We start from the raw sequence: 23,562 nt of genomic DNA, 5'->3' as shown, positions 1-23,562 counted from the left end.
AGAGAGAGAGAGAGAGAGAGAGTGTGAGTGTGTGTCTGTCTGTGTGTGCATTAGACTTCCACTGACTGGATCTGGTTCATCTGTGCTCGCATCATCTGGACACTGTTGAAGATCTTCTTCTGGTGACCAGCCAGCGTCACACCGATTCTTGTGATGTCACTGAGAGAGAGAGAGATTGGGGAATCAGATACTGACAGATGTTCCCATCCAACAAAAGCACTTATAGTCAGGGGGCCTATGTGGTTTCTGTGGGATTGAAATATTAATTTTTGGAGAGTGTTTGGACTGTCTTTAGAGGTTATTGAACATGGAGAAAAATTATGTCTCCATTTTTTTTACCTGTTTTAACCCTATTTTTGTGAATTTGTATATTTCACTATAATTAACACCATACATTTCGCCTAAATCACTGGTTATGTTGAATAAAGTTCACAAAACAGTTATTTTCTTATTTTTAACAGTATGATTGTATGTCAGTATTATGATTGTATGTCAAACAATTAGAGATAAGATCAATAACCAATCAGTTTCACCAAATACACATACTCCATTGCTGAAAGATAGCAAAATCACAGAATCACAGATGAGACCTCAAACAACATTTAATTCATTTACATATACACAACATATTAGATCTCACCTCCACAATGTCCTCATCAAAATCTACAACTAGTCTACTAGACCCTATTCCTACTCACCTTCTTAAGACTGCTCTCCCCTTCCTGGATAATGTTTTGCTCTAGATTATAAATAATTCAATGCTATCAGGGCATGTACCGCAGTCGTTTAAGACATCTGTTATTAAGCCCTCCCTCAAAAAACCTAGCCTTGTATCGATACTGCTCTTCCTGGACCTCAGCGCTGCCTTTGACACCATAGACAATGACATACTACTTAGGCTTGAAAATTTGATAGGCATCAAAGACTCAGCACTCGCTTGGTTTAGATCAGTGTTTTTCAACCACTGTGCCGGGGCACACTAGTGTGCCGTGAGAGATCATCAGGTGTGCCGCAGAAAATTACCCAAATGTCACTCACTGGTCCAGAAAACAACTGTTGCATCAAATAATTTATAACCACATACTCTCATTGATTGCATGATTGCACTATTTGTGGTATGCAGGCATTGTACAACGGGGGCCCCATATCCAGTATTCACAGAATCATCACATATCCAGTTCAAAACAACAATTAAATTAGATATAGTCACCTACAACTGAAACAGAGGGTGCTTGTTATATTGAGCAGGTCTTGCATAGAAGCCATAATAAGGTTTCTGTGTATTATTTGAAATTTTGGTATGTTTATTTTTTCTTCACACAGGATTAGTGTGTTAGTGTGCCGTGGGACATTTTAAGTGTCAAAAGTGTGCCGTGGCACAAAAAAGGTCGAAAAACACTGGTTTAGATTATACCTTCCTAAGCGGCAACAATTTGTACAGGTCCATAATAAACCATCTACCCAGATTATGGTAAAATGTGGAGTGCCTCAAGGCTCAGTACTGAGCCCCCTGTTGTTTAGCAGATGATACATAACTATACCTCTCCATAAAACCTGATGACTTAACACCGTTAGCCAAACTTATAAGAGATATAAAGACATGGATGACAAATAATTTCCTGCTTTTGAACTCAGATAAAACAGAAGTCAGTTTTAGGTTCTAAAAAGATGAGGGATATCCTATCCACATCACAGGCTACATATAGTGATCTTCCACTGACCTCATCCACAAGTGTTAAAAACCTAGGAGTTATAATTGACCAGGACCTAGCACTAAGTAATCACATAGAACAGATCACCAAAACTTAATTTTACCATTTAAGGAACATTTCAAAGATAAGGAAGTCCTTATCCTTACCAGATGCCGAGAAATTAATGTTTTGTCATCTCAAGGATAGACTATTGCAATGCTATTGCAATGCTATTATGCTGGCTGTAATAATACCTGTCTAAAGAGCTTACAGCTTATACAAAATGCAGCTGCTCACACACACACAATATATGAACATATTTCCCCCATCCTAGCATCTTTACACTGGCTACCTGTTAAAAGTCATTGACTTCAAAATAGTACTTATAGTTCTTGGTTGGTTGCCTGCATTGAAAGAGGACACCTCATGAAGACGTTCTGTTGTCTGCTTCTGACAGAAGAAGCACTTATCTATGCTGGCAGCAGCTGCTGCTGAACAAGTGTCCCTCTAGATGGACTTGATGCAGTTGCAGGTGTTGCTGCAGGTTCAGAAGATGGTCTACCGTGTCTTTTCTGAAGACACTGAGTCCGGCCTGCTTCACATGATTTCTAGTAGTGAATCTTAGCATGCTGCAGATGCTCACTGTTACAGGTGGATTTGTAGCAGTTCCTGTGCCAAACTGCTTTGTTCTGTTGTAAAATAACTGCACTGTAACAATGTAATCGTTGGCTGATCTGTGATACCCATTTCCATACTCTCTCATGGACAAAAACAAGAAATTTGGCATGTCTCTAGTGATGGGTTATTCACCAGTCCACACATATCTGCCACTGGATACATAGCCCAAAATCTGTTTCTTTTAGAATATGTGTGCCATCACCTGACTAACAGAAAGACACACCTCAGAAACTAGACTGTGCCATCATGAACTATGAAAATGTGCTTGCTCAAATGTAGAAGGCTAGAAGGTCACTAATATCACCAACCATGAAGAACAGAGCACTATGTGCTTCAAGTTATTCGATATTCTAAATTCTATCACTGCCAGCTATCAACAGCCAACTGTCACTGGTAGTCAGGGATGGATTACTGCACGGGCCTACCGGGCCCAAACCCAGAGGCCCAAGGAGTCAGAGGGCATAGCCATTGCATGGAATCATTGCCTCAATATCAACACATCATATCAACACATAGGCTATGAATCTGATTGAAATAAAGTATTGGCCATCCCCAAAATGCACCAGAATACAGGAAATCACATCAAATAAATGCAAAAAATGTCCCCCGCAACAATTAGTGGGGGGCCCTTAATACATCTGGGCCCAGGGGCCTGAAAGTTCATAATCCGTCCATGCTGGTAGTGTCTCTCTTTCTCTTTCTCTCTCTTACACACACACACACACCTGTCTGTTTGTCTAGCTGATCCTTTACCCTTTATTTTCTTCACACTTACATAGGCTTCGGAAGGCCTTACAGACTTTAGCTGAAAAAATGTTTTATAATGTTGTATTGTTTATGTGGTCCACTTTTGCACACTACCTTGTAGAATATCTTTGCTTTTTGGCACCAAACCCTATGCTATAATACCAGCAATGTGAGGTTTATGGACAAAACACCAAATTTGACCTTTTCTGAATTTGTTCTTTGATTTGGGTCCTTCAAAACCTTCAAAAAAAATGGAGACATGTTTTTTGTTACTCTTAAGAACCCCTAGAACAAAGATATAATACTCTCCAAAAATGAACATGCGAATCCCACAAGCCCCCAAATTAGACACATAGGCCCCCCTACTATTAGCAAACAGTAGCGACAAATATTTCAGCCAAAATGAAAGCATGCATCTGTGCTGTAGATTTTGTAGATTCTACAAGTAAAAAGGCTTGGGGTTGTTGACAAGAAATTAAGAAATGGTTATGGATCAAATGACTAATAAATCAAATTAGTATTCAGTGTTAGTCAAAAGAGAGTAAATATGTATCATTTACATGACATGACAAATTCAAGAAAAAAGTCTGCTGTTTTGGTTTATGTTTAAGATAGAGATATGACTTTAGATATCACTTTATACACCCCTTCTATCTCTATCTTAAATAAGTGACTTTAGATACACTTTATACACCCCTGTACTATTGTAATTATACACTAAGTACTGTGTAACACACTGATGCTCAGTTTTTGACAGAACATTGAAACTCAAAGCTCCTCCTGACCTAACCCTATTCTCGGTCCTCCTAACCCTAACCCTTGTTTGTGTCTGTCCAAAGTATTTTCTGTTATCTACTGTTGCTATTAGTATATATATTGCTATAAACTTCATTTTGTAGTTGTAATATACAAAAGGCAAGTTATATGGTCTAACCCTAACCTATATCAAGCTATATAAAGCATGGCTATTCAATACAATCTAATGGTAGGAAGTTGCCTGATATAATGTCTGCTACAGTGTTGCCTGACAGCGTCCAGTGACAGTGTTGTGAAGGTCACAAGCAGCGAGTGTTTCTTACTCCATGGTCATTTGGGAGACGGCCTCGAAGGTGATATAGTCCGCGTTGACAAAGCTCTCTTTGTACTGGCCCATCTTGATGGCGTCCAGCCACTCATCCACGGTGCTGAAGCTGGAGAAGTCTGGCATGGAGCGGTCCAGCAGAGGTAGATGGGCACTGCATCGGGCCAGAGAGAGAGAGAGAGATGAAGAGGGGGAGATGAAGAGGGAGAGACAAAAAGGATAGATAGATGTAAAACAGGGAGAGAAAGACAGAGATAGAGAGGTAGACCAAGAGAGAGAGAGAGAGAAAGAGATAGAGACAGAGAGAGAGAAATGGATAAACACCAAGAAAACAAGAGAGGGAGGGAAAGACAGACAGAGAGAGCGAAAGAGAGAGAGAGAGATAGAGAGAGAGAGAGAGAGAGAGAGAGAGAGAGAGAGAGAGAGAGAGAGATGTAACAAGATGAATCACCACAGAGAAGGGCCAAGATTTCACATTAGAAAACTTGCAGCGTCGGGACAGCAAAATATGGCGTGAGGACAAAAGGGCATGCGCTTGAGATCTGATAAGCTTGAAAGGAATCAATAAAAACTGAAGTTATGAGAATAATGATTCAGCATTTCACTTCACACTTTCACTTCATATAGAAGCTGACCAGTGAGTAAAAAGCAGAAAAAGGCAGGTTATGTGGCCTGGCCTATTCATCAGTAATGGTTTCAACTTGTTTTCTTTCTTTTATATGTATATATATATTTGGGCTTTTTATGGCTTTAATCAGATAGGACAGTGGAGAATGACAGGAAGAGTGGGAGAGAGAGTCCACACAGAGAAAGGACCACAGGGTGGGAATCGAACCCGAGTCGCCGGTGTGTGGTGCAGGTGCCCCAGCCAGTCGCGCCAACTTGTTTTCAATAAAGACATGTACAGTATATGAAACATATAGAATATATAGAATGTAGAATAACTACAATGCCTTATGCCCTCTATGTACAATACGATAAATGAGTTATAGTATTATTTTCCTTATTAAAAGTTCCTTATTAAGCAAGACCTACTGATCAGATCCCTTACTTCAGCTTCTAACTAGTGACAAACTAGAGGCCCACTTTAAAACTTCAAATGGGAACATCTGTAAGACTGTCCATCTCTAAATGGGAACATAAGCATTGATGCCCATCTTGAATTGAGACCATCTGTAATCCTGCCTAACTTGGCACCTCAACGAGTCTGCCTCACAGAGGCCTTTGGGGCCATATGCCCACATTAAGACATTTTCAAGCACACTCCAAACAAAATTGCACTTGCTTGAAACACTTTGGTGTTTGTGGTGTTTTTGGCCATCAATGCCTCTCTCTCCTGTGTGAGGGATGCACGTCTTACCCTGACGAGAGTGGAGTCATGGCTTTCAGGCTGTTGGGGTTACGAATCATCTTGTCCAAGGTGTTGACGATCTGGCTGAACTTGGGCCGGTTGTTGCGGTCCTTCTGCCAGCAGTCCAGCATGAGCTGGTGCAATGCCGTGGGACAGTCCATAGGGGGCGGTAACCTGTAGTCTTGCTCAATGGCATTGATGACCTAAACGGGTCACCGAAGGATTGGAGGTTGTAATGCTTTTAACGTCTGTAATAAACTGTTGTATTGGCTTTGATATTATGGCAGTGTAACATATAGCAGCGGCACACACTATGACACAACCATGAAAATAGTAGTGTATTCAGAAGCAGATTAAATATTGAATAAAGATATTATATTGAGATTCATAGAGATTAATATAAAATATATTAGGGAATATGAATGCATTGTAAATTAGTATAATAACAAACAGTATTTGTGGCTTTGGCTTTTCAGCATTGTAGGGATATTAAGGTGATATATTGTATTAAATCTAGTGAATCCATATAGTCAGTAGGATGATATGATGGAGAGGAACCTACATCTTGATTGCTCATGTCCCAGTAAGGCCTCTCTCCATATGACATCACTTCCCACATGACGATGCCGTAGCTCCACACATCACTGGAGGAGGTGAACTTCCTGTACTGGATGGCCTCGGGGGCTGTCCATCTGATGGGGATTTTCCCTCCCTGCGAGGAGAGAGACATGGTCAGCCGAGGGGAAGGACGACACACACACACACACACACACACACAACACGCACACACACACACTGGGCAGCAGGAGGAGGAGATGAATTCTGCCCCAGGGGCTGTTTATATAATTACCACCCCGCATACAGCACTGCTGTACACATAGAACACCATCCATGCCACCACCGCCACCACCCAACTCACCAGCGCACTCGTGTAGGTCGGGTCAGACGTGTCGTCCTCCAGGAACCGCGAGAGTCCGAAGTCGGACACCTTGCACACCAGGTTGCTGTTGACCAGGATGTTGCGGGCGGCCAGGTCCCGGTGCACGTAGTTCATGTCGCACAGGTACTTCATGCCCGCCGCAATGCCACGCATCATGCCCACGAGCTGGATCACGGTGAATTGCCCATCGTTTTGCTGAAAAGAGCCATTTTCATAAGAGTTTACCAGGCAATATTCTGTAATTACACCGTAACCCTCACTGAGTGAGAACAGCACAGCTTGGTGCCAATCTGCAAGCTGGTATTCATATATTAGTATTGAGCTTGGAAAAGATTCATAAGCTCAATACTAATATAAAGACAAATCGACAAAGAACTAGGTCATTCCCTACAGTGTACAGTGCCAAACTGTTCCTATCTGCTGTGTGGCTACATAAAGTGGAGATATGTGTGATATAAAACAACATTATTGCCATGTCCTTGAAGACGTCCATTTAAAGCTCCAATATTCATCGCATTCTGACCTACAATTTATATTCAGTAGCTCTGCTAAAAAAAGGGTTTCATGAAGTAAATTATAGGATATTCATTCCTATGAAAAAATGCCCTCAGAGCTGCATTCCCACCCACAGTTGGTGTTGTTCAAAGGGGATATGGAAAATGTGGAACACATTTACAACATATCCTTTGAAAAGACCCAGGAGCTAAGTCATTTACAGCTCTCCTGGCATTGGCCCTATACTCGCGCCGTGAGGAGCCGAGCGCCGTGGTGTGAATTCATTCACACCCCTTTCGGGCTGCTCATCTGGACGCACACACTCCTCTGATCCAGCTTTGCTTCCAGCTGCACACAGCTGGGCCCAAGCCACAGGCGCAGACACACTCACACACACACACACACACACACACACACACACACACACACACACACACACACACACACACACACACACACACACACACACACACACACATACACACACACACTCACACAGCCTGCTACACAACATGTACACACACAGGGTTCCATACATGGAGTTGCTGGAGTGATGACTGCTTGAAAATGCAGCTCAAGTACCCAGATATAGACTGGTTAGTACTCCTGCTGTATTTGGCATTTCTGCTGATGCACACAGCTGTGCTCTGCTGTGTCTGTTTAAAGGAGAAACACACGTTCAAATTGTACTATACTGCAGCAACACTAAATTCTACATTGTTAATTGTATAGCTAACATATACTATTAGGGAACTTTGGTAATTAGAGGCTTTGAACATCTGAGTATTTAAAAGCAGCTACAGAGAAAGTGTATATTTGTTTTCATGATGGATAATCATGCCATTGGGGTTATTTCTGCCTTTCACCATGAGGGGGCGCTGATAGGTCAGAAAAAAAGATCCTCACCCTGAGGAAGGAGTCTAAGGAGCCGTTCTCCATGAACTCGGTGATGATCATCACAGGGTTGCTCTTGGTGACCACCCCCTCCAGGTGGATGATGTTGGGGTGGTCAAACTGGCCCATGATGCTCGCCTCCGACAGGAAGTCCCGCCTCTGCTTGTCCGTGTAGCCCGACTTGAGCGTCTTGATGGCCACCAGGATCTCCCTCTTCCCCGGGAGCTTCAGGTTCCCGCTGCACACCTCTCCAAACTCACCTGCAGGAGAGGGAAAGAGCAAAGGAGGAGGGAGAAAGAAAGAGATGGATAACAGACATTACCTTCTTGATGGCCACCACATGTGCTATCACTGAGATAATGAGACAGTCCATTGGAGATAATGAGACAGGACATTCAGACATTATTTATGGTGAGAGTGCCAGATGGTGGTATTTCAATTTATTTTGGTGGTGCTAAGATTTCTGCCGTGGCACACACATTTAAATATATGATATATGATTGTATCACAAAAACACAAAATATGCTATCTCTCATATTCTCTTATTTTTTATTTCATTTGAGACATTGGATAAGAAATGCAAAGACTACATGTCTATGTTATTCCAGTAAAGGGATCCCCACCTGCACCAATGACCTCCTCAATCTTCACACAGGACATCTCGATCTCTTTGGCAAACTCGCGCACTGCCTCATTGGGGTCTTCGTAAGTAAACGGGTCGATGTAGATCTTCATTCCTGGAGACACTTGGAAAGCAAAGCACAAGATGCAGTTCTTGCCAAGTCCACAGTGAGCAATCTGTTAGCATCTGCTTGGCTTGGCTTGGCTCCTCAACTGACTTTTAATGTTTTGACATTTGCTTTTATATTGCATTCCATGATCATATCCCATTCCATCATGACACAGCTTGTCACTTTACAAATTGCGTTACTTTTGCTATGTTACATGGTTTTAATTGTGTTTTTGAATTGTAAATCATCACATACAAAAAATATATTGTAGAATAGGGAACCACACATATGCCTTAATATTCTCAAGGTTTCTTTCAAACTTGCTTTCAGTAACACCCTGTGTGTTAAAAATGGCCCAACTGACTACACTCGATGGCCACCCTTCATGCTGATTCCCTGCTGTGAAATCTGTTCTGAAATCTCAGGGTCAGCTACTCTTCGACATCTCTGTGCCTGGAGCCCGCTGGGGACGAGGACGTCACATGGAGCCGTCTGGCATGTCACAGGGTGAGGGGACGAAGAGGAGACGGAAGGAGAGGAGAGGAGATGGAAGGAGAGGAGGAGAGAGGAGGACAGAGGAGAGAGGAGGAGAGAGGAGGAGAGGAGAAAGGAGGAAATTAGGAGAGTAGGAGAGGAGAAAAGACAAGACAAGGAAAGAGGAGAGGAAAAGCCAGAGGAAACGAGAGGAGGTGAGGGGAGGAGAGGAGGAGAGGAGGAGAGGGAAGAGGAGGACAAGACAGGAGAGGACAGGAGAGGAGGGGAGGGGAGAGGAGGACAAGACAGGAGAGGAGAGGAGAGTAGGGGAGAGGAGAGGAGAGGAGAGGAGAGGAGAGGAGGGGAGAGGAGGGGAGTGGAGAGGAGAGGAGAGGAGAGGAGAGGAGAGGAGAGGAGAGGAGGAGAGGGAAGAGGAGGACAAGACAGGAGAGGAGAGGAGAGTAGGGGAGGGGAGGGGAGAGGAGAGGAGAGGAGAGGAGAGGAGAGGAGAGGAGAGGGGAGAGGAGGGGAGGGGAGGGGAGAGGAGAGGAGAGGAGAGGAGAGGAGAGGAGGGGAGTGGAGGGGAGTGGAGAGGAGAGGAGAGGGGAAGAGTAGGCAGAGGTGGCCACAGGCCTGATTACTCACTGTGGCCACTGGTGTAGTGCTGTAGTTTGTCTGTGTACTCCGACTCAGTCCTGTCACTGCTCCTCCTGGAGAAGGGAGAAACACACACACACGCACACACACACACACACACACACACACACACACACACACACACACACACACACACACACACACACACACACACACACACACACACACACAAACACACACACACACACAAACACAACATGTTGAGCAGCCATCCACGGCTGGAGGAAGGCACACTATCATTTGTGGTGGTAAGGTGTGATTCAGCATGCCAGCATCTTAGGCAGGCCTTAAAAATGCATGTGGGCTACATTTTTTATATGAGTGAGGGGGAGGCTAGAGAGAGAGAGAGAGAGAGAAAGAAACAGAAACAGAGAAAGAAAGAGAGAGACAACATTGACTCACCTATTGCACACAATGATGACAACAACGATGGCTATGAGAAAAACGACGCCTGCGGCCGCCGACCCGATGATGAGAGGCAACTTCTCTTGCAGACTAGTGTTGTACTCCTCTGTGGAAGTGCACACGTATTTTCAATACTTTATTTGATTGCACATTATGGTCTCGTCAGGTTTCATTACCGATCCCATTTTCGGAATAGTCAAACAGATTTAAAGGAACCATATGTAAGATTGTGGCCAAAACTGGTACTGCAATCACTTTCAAAATACTGAAGAGCGATGTATCCCCTCCCCCTCCCCCCTGACTCGAGGTTGCCAACCCTGATGGCGAAACACTACTGACTTCGTGATTAGTAGATAGGTGGAGGGTGGCGCATCAGGCCAAAACACAACATGACAATTACAAAACAAAACATCAACATCAGTTGAGGGCTGCAACTTCACTTTTTAAATGACAATATCCTGGCCGGACTACTGTTGTCAGTGATATAAGTATTTGAAATGAACATGATTTCTTAATGTCTAGTGACATATCAGGGCCATTTTATGATTAATTGAAATATTTTTCTTACATACGGTTCCTTTAAAGGGGAATTATGCAGTTTAGGCAATTTCTTCGCTCGCTTTTTGCCCGCAGTTTTCTCTACAGAGCTCCCCCTACAGCTTCAGAGTATATATTTTACAACACTCCGGACGAAAGTGGCATGGCTGGTTTTTCCGTTCACAGACGCTAGGGGGAAGCGAGACCGCCACCTTTAAACCCGAAAAAAGTCATAACCATTCCAATGACCCCGAAGCTGTTAAGTTAAGGTGAATTAAGATAAAAAAAAAAAACTGCATAGTTCCCCTTTAAGCAGTTAAGCAATCGTTCATGGGTTTGACAGTTTCAAGGGTAAAAGAAACATCACACCCACACACACACACACACACACACACACACACACAGTCAATGTCATATTTATGAATCACGCCAAATGCATCAGGAGAGTATGACAAGTGCATACAAAAGCCTCTTTCTCCTTTTTACATATCAACACCTCTGCCTAGACTCCTGAATACAGCAACCTGAATGCCAAACACTGCACCAGTGCCCTGTCACAGGCTTTGAGTGGAGCAGGAAAAGAGATGGGCATATGGGTCTGGGGCTGGCATGGGTTCTGGTGTTGAGCTGTGGGTTTGGCAACCTGATCTATCGACCCTCTCTCCATCTGAGTGACTCACTGATGTCTGGCAGAGGATCAGTGGCTAATGTCTGGTCAAGCTGTGGGCTCTGCCTGCAGTTGGTGTCTGACTGTGCACTTCCCTTCCATGTGCACTTACAATGCGTCATTAGTTTAAACAATTATTTTTTCATTTCTTCTCCAGCAACATTTGGCAACTTAACTACTTTGTCAAGGACCATTACACTGTATTGGTCTTTCACAGTGCACATACTGTATTATTGAGGCTAATAAAAGAGAGAGTTTCTGGAGAAGTTCTCAAACCTTCGGTCATGGTCTGGAAGTACATTTTTCCACTGAAGCGTCCGAAGCCGGCCACGGTCCTGGCCCGCACCTGAAACACGTAGATGGTGGCGGACTTCAGGCCGCGGATGACTGCCGTGTTCGTCTGACTCCTCATGGTGGAGGAGTTCACCTCGGCCAGGTTCTGAGGGAACAGTGTTACTGTTACTGCTAATATACCTCAGGTTATGTACACAAATACACAGGTGCCAGTAGTGTTGTTAATAAAGAAAATTATGAGATTCAGACTTAGGGGGAAAAGCTGTGCATGTGTATGTGTGTGTGTGTGTGTGTGTGTGTGTGTGTGTGTGTGTGTGTGTGTATGTGTGTATGTGTGTGTGTGTGTGTGTGTGTGTGTACCTTCTCGTAGTACTGGAGCTCGTAGTCGAGGATAACCCCGTTGGGTTGGTCAGGTTGAGACCAGGACAGTGTTATGCTGTCCACAGACCTGCTGACTTGATGAATAATGGACACAGCTGATGGGGCTAGAGAGAGAGAGAGAGAGAATCAAGAAACATTGACAGCCAGAAAGAGAATGAGAGAGTTAAGAGACAGAAAAGGAGGAGAGCAAGAGAGAGAGAGAGAAAAGAGAGAGAGAGTCGTTCTCCATCAGTAATTTGTTTACAGGATGTTTAATTCATCAGCACTGGTAATAACCACAGCATGTTTTGTCACGAAATGAGCAAACTAACAACTGCAGCCGTGAGGTCCCAGCTCCCTTTTAGCCAAAGTGATGTATTGGAAACCAAGGCCGTCATTCAGTGGCGCTGTAAATTTAATTGGAATTCATAAAATGCCTGAGGATGTAGCACATGGCCCATAGAAACTCTCAGTCGAGGACGGCAAGCTACGCCTTTGGCCTTCTCCAGTGAGGGTTTTATATTAACTGGCTCTCTGTCAATGCACACAGCCATTTGGCTGAAACAGAGCTGCAAGTATCTCCATAAAGAGCGAACTGCAGGGCGCCTCTGTGCTTACTGTGGGAGATATAAAAGCTTGGGAAATCAGAGCGACTTAATTTTTAAGAACGCCGTCCCACAGGAGCCAGCCTCGTAAAGAAAAAAGAGAGAGAGAGAGAGAGAGAGAGAGAGACAGAGAGAAAGGTTTCTAAAAATAGCGAGGGCGAGATTTCAAAACAGGTTAAAAAGATTATGAAGTTCATAAAACAGCACGGGGCGACAGACAGCCGTGATGTCGGAGGGGCTTTTCCATTGCACCCAGTAGTGGGCAGTAGAGAATGGCACATCACTGAGGCACAGGGGGAGTGAGCCTGCTCTGGTGAGACCATAGACTATAATAGCCGAATGAAAAAGACATGCACGGGGGCCCGTCTCTTACGCACTGTATTTGAAATGATTTCCATAAAATATAAATATCTTTCATATTATTTATAGTTATGTTAATGTTAGCACACCAATATTCACTGTTGTGATTACACCATAGACTACACATATGCTGTGCCAAGACCACAGACTATGACGGCAGCATGAAACAGAAACTGACTGACCTATCAATTTCTGTGCACTCAGTGCACTGGCTCAAATTGTTGCTGTAATTTGTAAGTATCTTTCATATTATTTAATGTTAAAGTTAACCTTAATGTTACTCTTACCCTAATACAGCATTATGTATTATATATGTTTAACACACTGTGTGCGGACCTGAGGAATGTTAATGGCCAGATGTCAATATTTCCTCCATGGGAAATGATGTGTGGGCAGTTCGGCTTTTGTTCGGATACATTTCGGAATGGTTTTCGCATGTCATTTGTCTAAGTAATGGGCACTACAATAGCTCACGCAACGTGCCTGCTAAAAAGCTCACACGACGTATGCGCACTGCGCACAGAGATTGCAGTCCCAGCGACAGGTACAAGCAAATAAATTCAGATGCTCTCCTCATTAGAGCCACTCCTCTTCACTGCTGAAGCCATCAGAGCAGCACATACATTACGGTAATGGCTACTTTATCATGCAACCCGCCCTGTTTGGAGTAGGATTTATGAGGCACAAGCAGTGCTCTTGAAGCTGGCATAAAAAAATCATATGTCCTTGTGGCACACTGGAAGCAAATCAGACAGGCAATTATGATACTCTACATCTGCAAAGGATTTTGGGGATTTCTCTCTCTCTCATCTTCTCTCTCTCTCTTTCTCTCTCTTTTCTCCAATGGTATTTCCCCCAAGTGGTAAATTACAAAGTAATACCCTCTTTAATGGTGTTTTAAAGCATCTGCAACACAGAGGACTTCAACGTGAGTGTCTGTGTCAAGACATCATCTTCAATTTCAAAGTGGGCATATCCTGGGCTTTGCTAGTGGTATATGACAGACATCGCAGTGCTTGTGATTAAACGTGATCTTTTACAGGGTTGATGCAACCCAAGGAAGTCATAGACAGATGTTTCTCTTTCACGCACCCAACAGTGGTTCTTTAAAAAACGAAATAAACATTAAAACATTCATCCCCCTAATGGCGCTTGCCCTGCTAACATAATCTTATTTTTGCAAATCAGGCTTATTTAGTATTTTGGCAACACCATCAAACCTCTGAACTCTAAAGTCCCCATTTGTGGCACAACAGCAAACCTTCTAACTGTGGATTTGGGAATAAATCCGCTGCTAGCCAACTCAGCAAGGCAATGCTATTTGCCTCTCTCTCTCTCTCTCTCTCTCTCTCTCTCTTTCTTTCTCTCTTCCATATAGTATCCCTTGCTCTCGCCCATCTCCCCAATCCTTCCTTCATTTTTTAAATTCATTTTTTTATATTCTCGCTGGGGCTGGCTGGGGCGGCTTCTCTTTCTTTCTCTCTCTCTCTCGCGCTCTCCCCCCACGCCAACTTCCACGGGTGTTAATGGTGTGAACTGCACTTTTTGTCTGCGCTCAGCAGCGGTCAGGCGGTAATACGGGCTGACAGAAACACCGGTGGAGACAGAGCCTCCGTTGGCAGGGCCAGTGAGTTCAGAGTGGAAATGCCCTGGGCAGAGCCCTCATTAAAATGCTCCACGAACCCCTAACCCCCCCCTCCACCCGCTCACCCAACTCACCCCACCCAGCCAACCCCCCCCCCCCCACAAATCTCCCAACCAGCTCTCAACTGTGTGTGTTTTTTAGTTTTTGTAAAGAAAAATGCCTCATAGCAAGATAACTTTTATACCATTTCCATATCACAACCTCAGCGTTAGGGTTCAGAGCACCCAAGCGTCGGTGGCTCGGGCTTCAGCTCCGTGTGGGTTTGGAGTGCTGTGCTCAGAAGTGCAGCAGTGGGCCTAACAGAGTCGGGTGGAGCGGAGCGGAGTGAGGGGCAGTGGCGGCGGCAGCGGTGGCCGTGGCAGCAGGAATAATAGAGCAGCGGGCCTAATTCCAAACAGGGCTCTGAGGAGTTGCACATACAGCCCAGATCGTCTAATGATGGAGTCATGCTGGGACAGAAAAGTGCTGCTGAGAAGAAAATGTGTGCACTCAGCACACATATAAACCCCCCTCATTCCACCCCAAAAAATCGACTTAAATCAAAAGAAGGTGCCCACCACTGTACTTTGCCATTAGTAAAGCCTGTTTATGCGCAATGATTGTTTCTGGATATTTTCATCCGTCTTATTTTCAGATACCCCTATTCATCACTCAGTTTGTGAACAACTAGTCAAGCACATAAAGTGAGGCCTTGATTGATGTACCGTGCCGTGAAGCTCTGAAAAAATTCTGATCACTAACAGGAAAACGTCAATAAATCTTGGAAACTTGAATGGGAGCTATGTGGTGTGTGGATCATCTCTTATTCTATTAGATACTGATGTAGCTATCCACTTGTGGCCTGGGGATGGGACTGCTTCTTGATCACTAACAGGCCTGGTCACTTACCAGCTTGATTGGTGGTGATGTTGACGGAGGAGAAGTGTGGTGAGTAGACGCTCTGGTCGGACACGCCGTTGACCGCCTGGATCTCGAAGGTGTACTGCGTGTGCGCGAGCAGGTCGCTGATGTGCACGCGCGGCTCGGTGAGGCCCAGCTGCCGCGGCGTGAACTGGACGTTGTCGCCGCAGCGCGTGCAGGCCCCGCGCCCGGCGCCGCAACTCTTGCAAATGATGTTGTACACGACGTCGTCTCGGCCGCCCGTCTCCCGCGGCGACCCCCACTCCAGCTGCAGGGACGTCTCATTGACACTAGAGATCACGTTCTGGGGTGCAGAGGGGATTGCTGACGGGGAAAAAGAAGAAAGAAAGAAAGAAAAAGAAAAAGAAGCAGCACAGAGAAACAGGAGAACAAGCATTAGTTACAGTGATGTCTAGCAGGCATTTCATACCTCGTATTTCACACTGGAGACGTACTACATTCTGACAGATTACAATTCCAGTTATGGGCAGCCAGATACACTCAGAGATCCCGTTACAGTGGTGCCCAGGGAGGACATTAACTCGCTGGACGTGGCTCACAGTCTTAAGCACTTTATACTGAGGCGTAATCAAGTTGCCTCCCCCACAAACCTGAGCATTATCTTGTAAGTTCACGGTTGGCGTCTCTTCCTCACAAATGTCACTGCAACGCCGGTCTTATTTACATATTTAGCAGAGACTTTTATTATGTGTGAAGGTACAGCGGCAGGAGGAGACATGTTTTATGAGATTGAGTCCTTTTAGAGAATGAAATTCATAGCAATGCCATGGTCAGGGTCATATTCCTCCACTTGAAGAACAGGAAGACTCTTTTTTTCACAATAGACAGCCCAAATGAAGATGCAGGGGGGGAAAAACATCCTTCATTTTCAAATTTAAGATTCCAACCACCTCAGGCATAACATTTGATATTGAGTTAGTGCTGATATTGTCGGTGAGACACATTTTATGACTGTGTGCAAGTGCAGTTTATGACCAAGGCATTGCAAACATCTCACTTCTCTCACAACACACAGTGATGGTTGACCAAGAATATTCCAGTTCACATTGAAACAATCAGTTTAGTGTGCGGTTAAGTTACATTAAGACTGACTGTGTGATAGTGCGCTGCATTAAAAAGAGAAGTTCTGTGCTTTGTTCAGCAGTCTCATATTCCCTAGAAGAGAGATCTCATGATGTCTCAAACAATGGGGGAAACAGACATTTTTAACCAAATGGGACATTTAATTCGAACGGGGGAAATAGAAAGACAATATCGAGAACCTCACTCGCTGTGATATAATTGAAGGAACACAATTATACTGTATAGTCTGTCTGCATAGCCTGTCTGTCTCCAGAGAGAGAGAGAGGGAGAGAGGTTGATTGTCTCCAAGCAATCCGAACAATTTCATTTGCGCTAGAGCCAGTTATCATCAGTCCATTAGTGACATTTATTCCCAGGGATGTGGGGGCTTATGGGTTTTGCACAACACTGCGGCTAATTAACAATTCTTTAATGGGAATTAAAATGAAAAGAGCAGTGCGGCCCTGGCCCATTAAGCACAAGCCGAACAATGCCACCAAGAGCTCCTCTCTCCAAGAGCGCCAAGGCCACTCAGCACAGCATCAATGCCACTACTGGCAGAGCGTCCCGGTCATCGACCAAAGAGAGAGTGAGGGGGCTTATGCAAATCTTATTCCAGGCATTCTTCCCTGCATCCTTTTTTTATTCACATTGTGCTGCATAAAAGGAAGAAGAAAAGAATGTTCTTTTGGTCTACCAAACTTCAAAATCAGAAAAGAAGGGAGGACAAGCATCTCTGGAGATGAAACACAGCTCCTTGACATGGTTCATCATCTGCTTTTGGGAGGGGTGTGGGGTGGGGGGGGGGGGGGGGGCATAAATACCTTTAGTCGATTCAAAGGTTTTGATTTAAAAAGCTAATCTTTGCGGATAATTATGCATGAAACAGCCGTAAATGGGCTCTTGTGTGGATTGTGTCGATGGCACTGGTTGTTGTTGTTGTTGTTGTTGTTGATGATGATGTGTGTGGATCAATGGACTGCAGGTCAGTGATAAGAGCTTAGAGGTACAAGGAGATGTAAACTGGAGGTAAACAAGGTGGAGGGTTAGACTCACTGGTGCAGGGCATCTGCACTGGGTCGGTGTCCGTGCGGTAGTAGCCGTTTAGGCAGACGCAGTTGGTCGCCCCCTCGGTGGTGGTACGGCTGTTGATGGGGCACTTCAGACACAAGTGGTCCCCTTGGGCCGCTTTAAAGGAGCCAAAGGGACAGGCTGCAACACACCAGGGAAAACACACACACACACACACACACACACACAGACACACGCACACACACACACACACACACACACACACACAGACACACGCACACACACACACACACAGACACACGCACACACACACACACACACAGACACAGACACACAGACACACACACAGACACACGCACACAGACACACGCACACACACACACGCACACAGACACACGCACACAGACACACACACACACACACACACACACACACAGACACACGCACACACACACACGCACACAGACACACGCACACAGACACACACACACACACACACAGACACACACACACACACACACACACACACAGACACACACACAGAAAGAGACAGAGAGGGTTCTTGTGAGTCAGAGCACATAAACAACACAACAGGACAACTCTATTTTAATTATCACAAATCAGTGTTCCTGTCAGACATGCAAAAGAAAGCAAAACACCATTCAGTGCTTATTTATACCTTTAGAATAGCACTCTGTGTTAATGGATACGGAGCGTGAGTGACCTCTTAGATCTGAATTGATGCACTGAGCCGAATAGCACGCAGGCCGTGAGGAGCCAATTCTCAAGCTAAAGCTGACCATCTTGTAAAGTATTTGTGCTACTGTCTATAGTCTAACTATCTATTACAATCTCCAGGGGTCTGAGGCAGTAATTCTGACAAACCATAAGTTAAGGCTTAAGTGTAACTAAGAACTACAATGACAAAAACACATCTGCTAGCTAATGACAACTGCAGTGTATCGTGAGTCATGGAGACTGATGTCAGCAGGTTTAAGGTTTAGTCATTCTCACAGCTCGTCCATATGCTCGTCATCGTATGCTTACCCTGAGGGCTACAAGGTGTTGAGCATATGCTACTGATATCAGCCTAGCAGTGGAATATTTCTGTCTTTATAGGATCATATTACAATACAACCCATACACTGATAGTCAATTGCTTGCACGGTACTGGTCATAATTTGGAAGGTCTAATTATGTAATAAAATGGACATTAGTCAATTGAGCAATATCATAACAGCATTGCCTGCGTGTTATTCACGCTTCACCTGGAAAGTTGTTTCCTTTTCTGTCCTTTGTTTTACACTTGTTCTATCAGTTAAGTGCTGCTCACCTGTATCTCTCTTGAAGCCGTAATTTGGACTTTATGCCAACTTGACTACTCTACTGCGGAGCTGAATGGAATTCACTACTTAGTGGGGAAACACATTCGGAGTAAACCTGGCAAAACTCATTTAAGTTTCATGCACGACATGTGCAGAGTGGAACCGGCAGATATGGAGAAGGAGAACTGTAGAGGTCACACCACGCACAATAACATGACGTGCCAGAGCACACTGAGATAGTCAATGGGGCTAGACCAACCGTGAAATGGCTCTGCCTAGTGTCTACCTCCTACGCCAAACATGCAATGTTCTGTTACCACTGATGCGCTCACTTACTCGCTCTGTCTTTCTCTCTCTCTCTCGCTCTCTCTGTATCTCTCTCTCTTATGGTCTTTCTCTTTGCATGTCTCTTTTTTTGTTCACTCTCTCTTTGTATCTCTCTCTCTCTTCCTCTCTCTGTCTTTGTATCTCTCTCTCATCCTCTCTCTCTCTATCTCTCTCATCCTCTCTCCCTCCTTGTATCTCTCTCTCTCATCCTCTCTTTCTCTCTCTCTCTCTCTCTCTCTCTCTCTCTCTCTCTCTCTCTCTTGTGCTCGGATCACTGACTTCCCTGTAAACTGTGCCACTGTTGCCGTCTGTCTGCTGGCCCATGGGAACCCAGTTGTCCTCATTTTTCCGTTTGCTCTTAGTTGAGATGGCAGGCTGGCCTTACGCTTCCACCAACCGGTGCCACAGCACCTTCCGCCGTGCCACACTGAGATCTCGTCATCACTAATTAGTGTGTGTACATCATCTAATAATCACACCGGCGCGTTAACATGACTGGTAGCTAACTGCTAACTCACCCTCCTCAGGCGGCCAAAACAACAAAATTGATAAATATTAGAACATCCTAATGTGTCACAGCAATGCATAATATGCACATGCACTCTATATTAATAGTAATAATTAATTACACCAACGCCAACACAACCAGCAACAGCACAAACAACAAAAGGAGCACCAAAAACAGCAACAACAGCAACATCAACAATATATTTTTTTATTACAAATATTGGTTTTATAGTTACTGTTTTGATGCAGTTGCTGTTGGCATACATTACTGTAATTCAATGAGGTTTTATGCTTGAATGAAGATGTGGAAAAAAGTCAACTTTCAGACAAAATTCCAAACCCCAACATCCACCGAACCACCACAGTGGCCTGTAATTGTGCTAGGTCCATATCTACGGAGTGACGCAGTTTAAGCAGGGATCATTTCCATAGAAAACATTTTTAGATGCAATTAACACTGTCAAAAAGGCCGTGGGTCTGGCAGTGCTCACGGCATCCCGCGGTTGTGGTCGGCATACATCAACTTTTGACGCAATAAATCAGTCGACAAGTAGTTTATCTCAACATGGTCAAGTTGTTTCAGCATTCCAATGACAACCAAAGACCTGGTGAAACACCCATGGATTTGGATTCTTTCCTGCTGTTGTACAGCATGGCCCCACAGCAGTTGAACCCCCGGAGGACACAGAGCACATCCGCTGAGTGAGGCAGTGCAGATGTACTCGGTGGGGGACGCTGTGAGGAGAAGGCATGCATCTCCGGTGTGCAATTGGTAATGACAATTTCCCTGCAAATTCGAAGTAAATTGTTTTTTTTAGTGTTTTCGACTGATAAGGCTGTGTGTGAGTGTGGATGTGTGTGTGTGCGTGTGTGTGTGTGTGTGTGAGAGGGAGAGAGAGAGTGTGTGTGTGAGTGAGTGTCTATGCCTGCCAGGCACAAATGCAGGAGGAACCACAGGTGCACAAACAAATGAAATTGCAAATCCAGTAGCTGTTGCTCTTCAAAGACGAGACGAATTAGCTCATCAAACCACCACCACCACACTCTCCACACACACACACACACACACACACACACACACACACACACACACACACACACACACACACACACAGAGATACACACATATGAACGCGAACACGCACACACAGAGAGACAGACAGACATACAGACAGACAGACAGACAGACAGACACACACATTTGAACACACACACATACGCGCACACATTTACGGCGCTGTCACACCTCCACTCTGGGTGAGGGTAAAAAGCCGCCCATCCATACTGAGGGCCATCACACCCCAGTAAAGATGACAGGTGTGAAGTGCTTGTCAAAGTGTTGCTCGGGTGATTGCATGTAATCTGCCCATGAGAGAAGGCCAGGCTTTCTGTAATGGACAGGAAATCATATGAGGAGAGGTGAATTACTGTCTCCCCAGCCCTCACCCGCCACCAACACACACACAGACACAAGCATATCTTCCCATCAAAAGAAGCTCCCCTACACACACACACACACACACACACATACACACAAACACACACACACACACACACACACACACAGCCTCCTATTTGGCCCTCAAACTCTACTCTACACTGTGTGTCACGTGGACACATCCATTTAGGAAATAATCTCTCCATTGGGAGGAGAAGGAGAGTGAGGAGAGGAGAGGAGAGGAAAGGATAGGAAAGGATAGGAGAGGAGAGGAGAGGAGAGGAGAGGAGAGAAAAGGAGAAGGAGAGGAGAGGATAGGGTACATTTCTAGAGCATTTCTTCCGGAGCTCTAGCGGTAAATGTGGCGTGTCGCGTTTCATTCAGCAGGTGTGCCAAAGCAGCAGTGGCGGTGGCGGCGGTAGCGCACACACCTCGTCTTAAGATAGGACAGTGCTAAAATGAAACACGTATTTTCATTAAATACACAGTATATGCATATGTACACACAGCAGTCGCCCATCATCGCCGTGACGACCTAATATTTGTCTTGGCTGTCTCTTCGCGGTGGAGAAGTAATAACGGAAAAGTCGTAGCCACTCCATCAGCGGTAGCGTGAGGCTTGCGGCGCATGTCTCTGGTCTCAGAGTCAATGACAGTGTGCAGAGCCCGGTGCTGTATGAGGCGTTGGTTCCAGTTACGGCGGCGCGGGATTGAATCATCAGTGGCAGCCCTCTGAGGTGCGAGGGAATGGAATTTAATAGCTATGGCACCGTGGAGAGGCACCAGAAAAGAGAGAAGTGTGTGTATGAGTGAGTGAGTGTGTGTGTGTGTGCGTGTCTCTGTGTGTGTGTGTGTGTGTGTGTGTGTGTGTGTGTGTGTGTGTGTGTGTGTGTGTGTGTGTGTGAAAGAAAGCGGAGATCCCAATCCTGGGAAGACTACAATCTTCTGTGTGTGTGCTGCTGATGGATGATTGAGCCGTGACGGTGGAGGGGTGGAACCAGCCAGAGCTGTCATAGCTCCTCTGATGGCCAAGTTAATGTGCTCCTGTGATGGGCTTATTACAACAGCTGCGGGAGAGCCTGGCTTATTTTACTGTAATAACATACAGTAGGGGAACACTGCTTATGAATGTCACACCACACTTGGCAAAAATATGCTCCCATGTTGTTTTTTTCCCTCTGGGAAGTATATTGCCGGAACGTACTACTCATGTCAGATACTGAGACGTGTGAGGTTTGTTATGAGGTCTTTATGGCTGTTATTAAAGACCACATATTGGGGAAAAAAGATGGAAAAAATATCTATTACTTTTTCTGTATAACTTATATATAACCATGTGAAATGTGAAGGGGTATTTTTTGTCCTCCACTACATAAAGGGTGAGTTACCCCTCATCGCTTCTGAGAGAAAGAATTTCCCACTTATATGCTTAATCTTTTCTCATGGTCACTACTGAAACAGATCAACTGGATAATCCAATACAAACACAGTTGTGGTCTAATTAGGTAATAGACCTCCAAATCAGCTCGTATAAACAGACTGTGGAACTGCGGTTAAAGCAAGCAGTGCGTTGTTTGATCTCTGGAACCAGAGGAGTGGGATGAATCCTTATATTTATATATATATATATAAATGTGTATCAATCTATGGGATAGGAACAGAGAATGAGAATAATTGCACTCTAGACAAGGATATAAAAACAGTAGGGATCATAAGTGAACATGTATAATGGATAAGAAATAACCCCACAGGTCAGACGCCTATGGCTGAGCATAACCTAATGCCTGGAAGAAGTCGTGAACCTGCACCCATGGTACATAACCGCAAATAAATGAAAATGACATGACCGAGAGAGAGAGAGAGAGCGAGAGAAAGAGAGAGAGAGAGAAAGAGAGAGAGAAAGCGAGAAAGCTGGGTTTCATGACATACCAGTACTCCTACACCATTCGGGCTCCTGGTAGTTTTTATTTGTGAGGGTTGTGATTGACGCTAAGGGATATTACAGTGGGAAGAAAACCAATTTCCAGCCAATGCCGGCACTAAATCATTTCTATTTCCTCCACATACGTTTGCAGAATGACTAAAACCCATGGCAAAAGTATGACTATCTGATGGGAAAGCATGAACAGCATATGAGTTTCCCAACCTTTCTGAGGATGATAAAAAAACAACCATTTCAGTTGCTGCCTGTTCTAGTCAAGGCAGAGAGACCACAGACACCAAAACACTATCCATTAGATGTGCCCTCTCAACCTGATGTTCTTATCTAAGGATTAATGCGCTCAACTACTTGTCAGATGGGAGCATTTTGTTTAGTAAATTTGTCAAGAAAGACAAC

General features: G+C 44.7%; 1 protein-coding gene across 2 annotated transcripts in view; it reads right to left on the bottom strand.

Moving 5' to 3' along the window:
• ephb2a (eph receptor B2a) overlaps positions 1-23,562 on the bottom strand; it is a 52,962-nt gene continuing 29,400 nt past the window's right edge. Inside the window, exons 4-16 of one of the 2 annotated variants that reach the window (XM_042099124.1) lie at positions 17,652-17,807; positions 15,501-15,836; positions 12,003-12,127; positions 11,625-11,787; positions 10,142-10,250; positions 9,728-9,792; positions 8,501-8,623; positions 7,890-8,137; positions 6,468-6,683; positions 6,111-6,260; positions 5,558-5,751; positions 4,196-4,351; positions 1-159 (exon numbers count right to left, since the gene is read on the bottom strand). In XM_042099124.1, the coding sequence (XP_041955058.1) occupies positions 51-159; positions 4,196-4,351; positions 5,558-5,751; positions 6,111-6,260; positions 6,468-6,683; positions 7,890-8,137; positions 8,501-8,623; positions 9,728-9,792; positions 10,142-10,250; positions 11,625-11,787; positions 12,003-12,127; positions 15,501-15,836; positions 17,652-17,807 (2,150 nt within the window). In that variant the 3' untranslated portion in view covers positions 1-50. The remainder of the gene's footprint in view (positions 160-4,195; positions 4,352-5,557; positions 5,752-6,110; positions 6,261-6,467; positions 6,684-7,889; positions 8,138-8,500; positions 8,624-9,727; positions 9,793-10,141; positions 10,251-11,624; positions 11,788-12,002; positions 12,128-15,500; positions 15,837-17,651; positions 17,808-23,562) is intronic. The other variant, XM_042099125.1, reaches the window with a different exon arrangement.

This window comes from Alosa sapidissima, chromosome 7, assembly GCF_018492685.1.
Source record: "Alosa sapidissima isolate fAloSap1 chromosome 7, fAloSap1.pri, whole genome shotgun sequence".
NCBI lineage: Eukaryota > Metazoa > Chordata > Actinopteri > Clupeiformes > Clupeidae > Alosa > Alosa sapidissima.
This window is presented reverse-complemented; position numbering and strand designations above follow the sequence as displayed.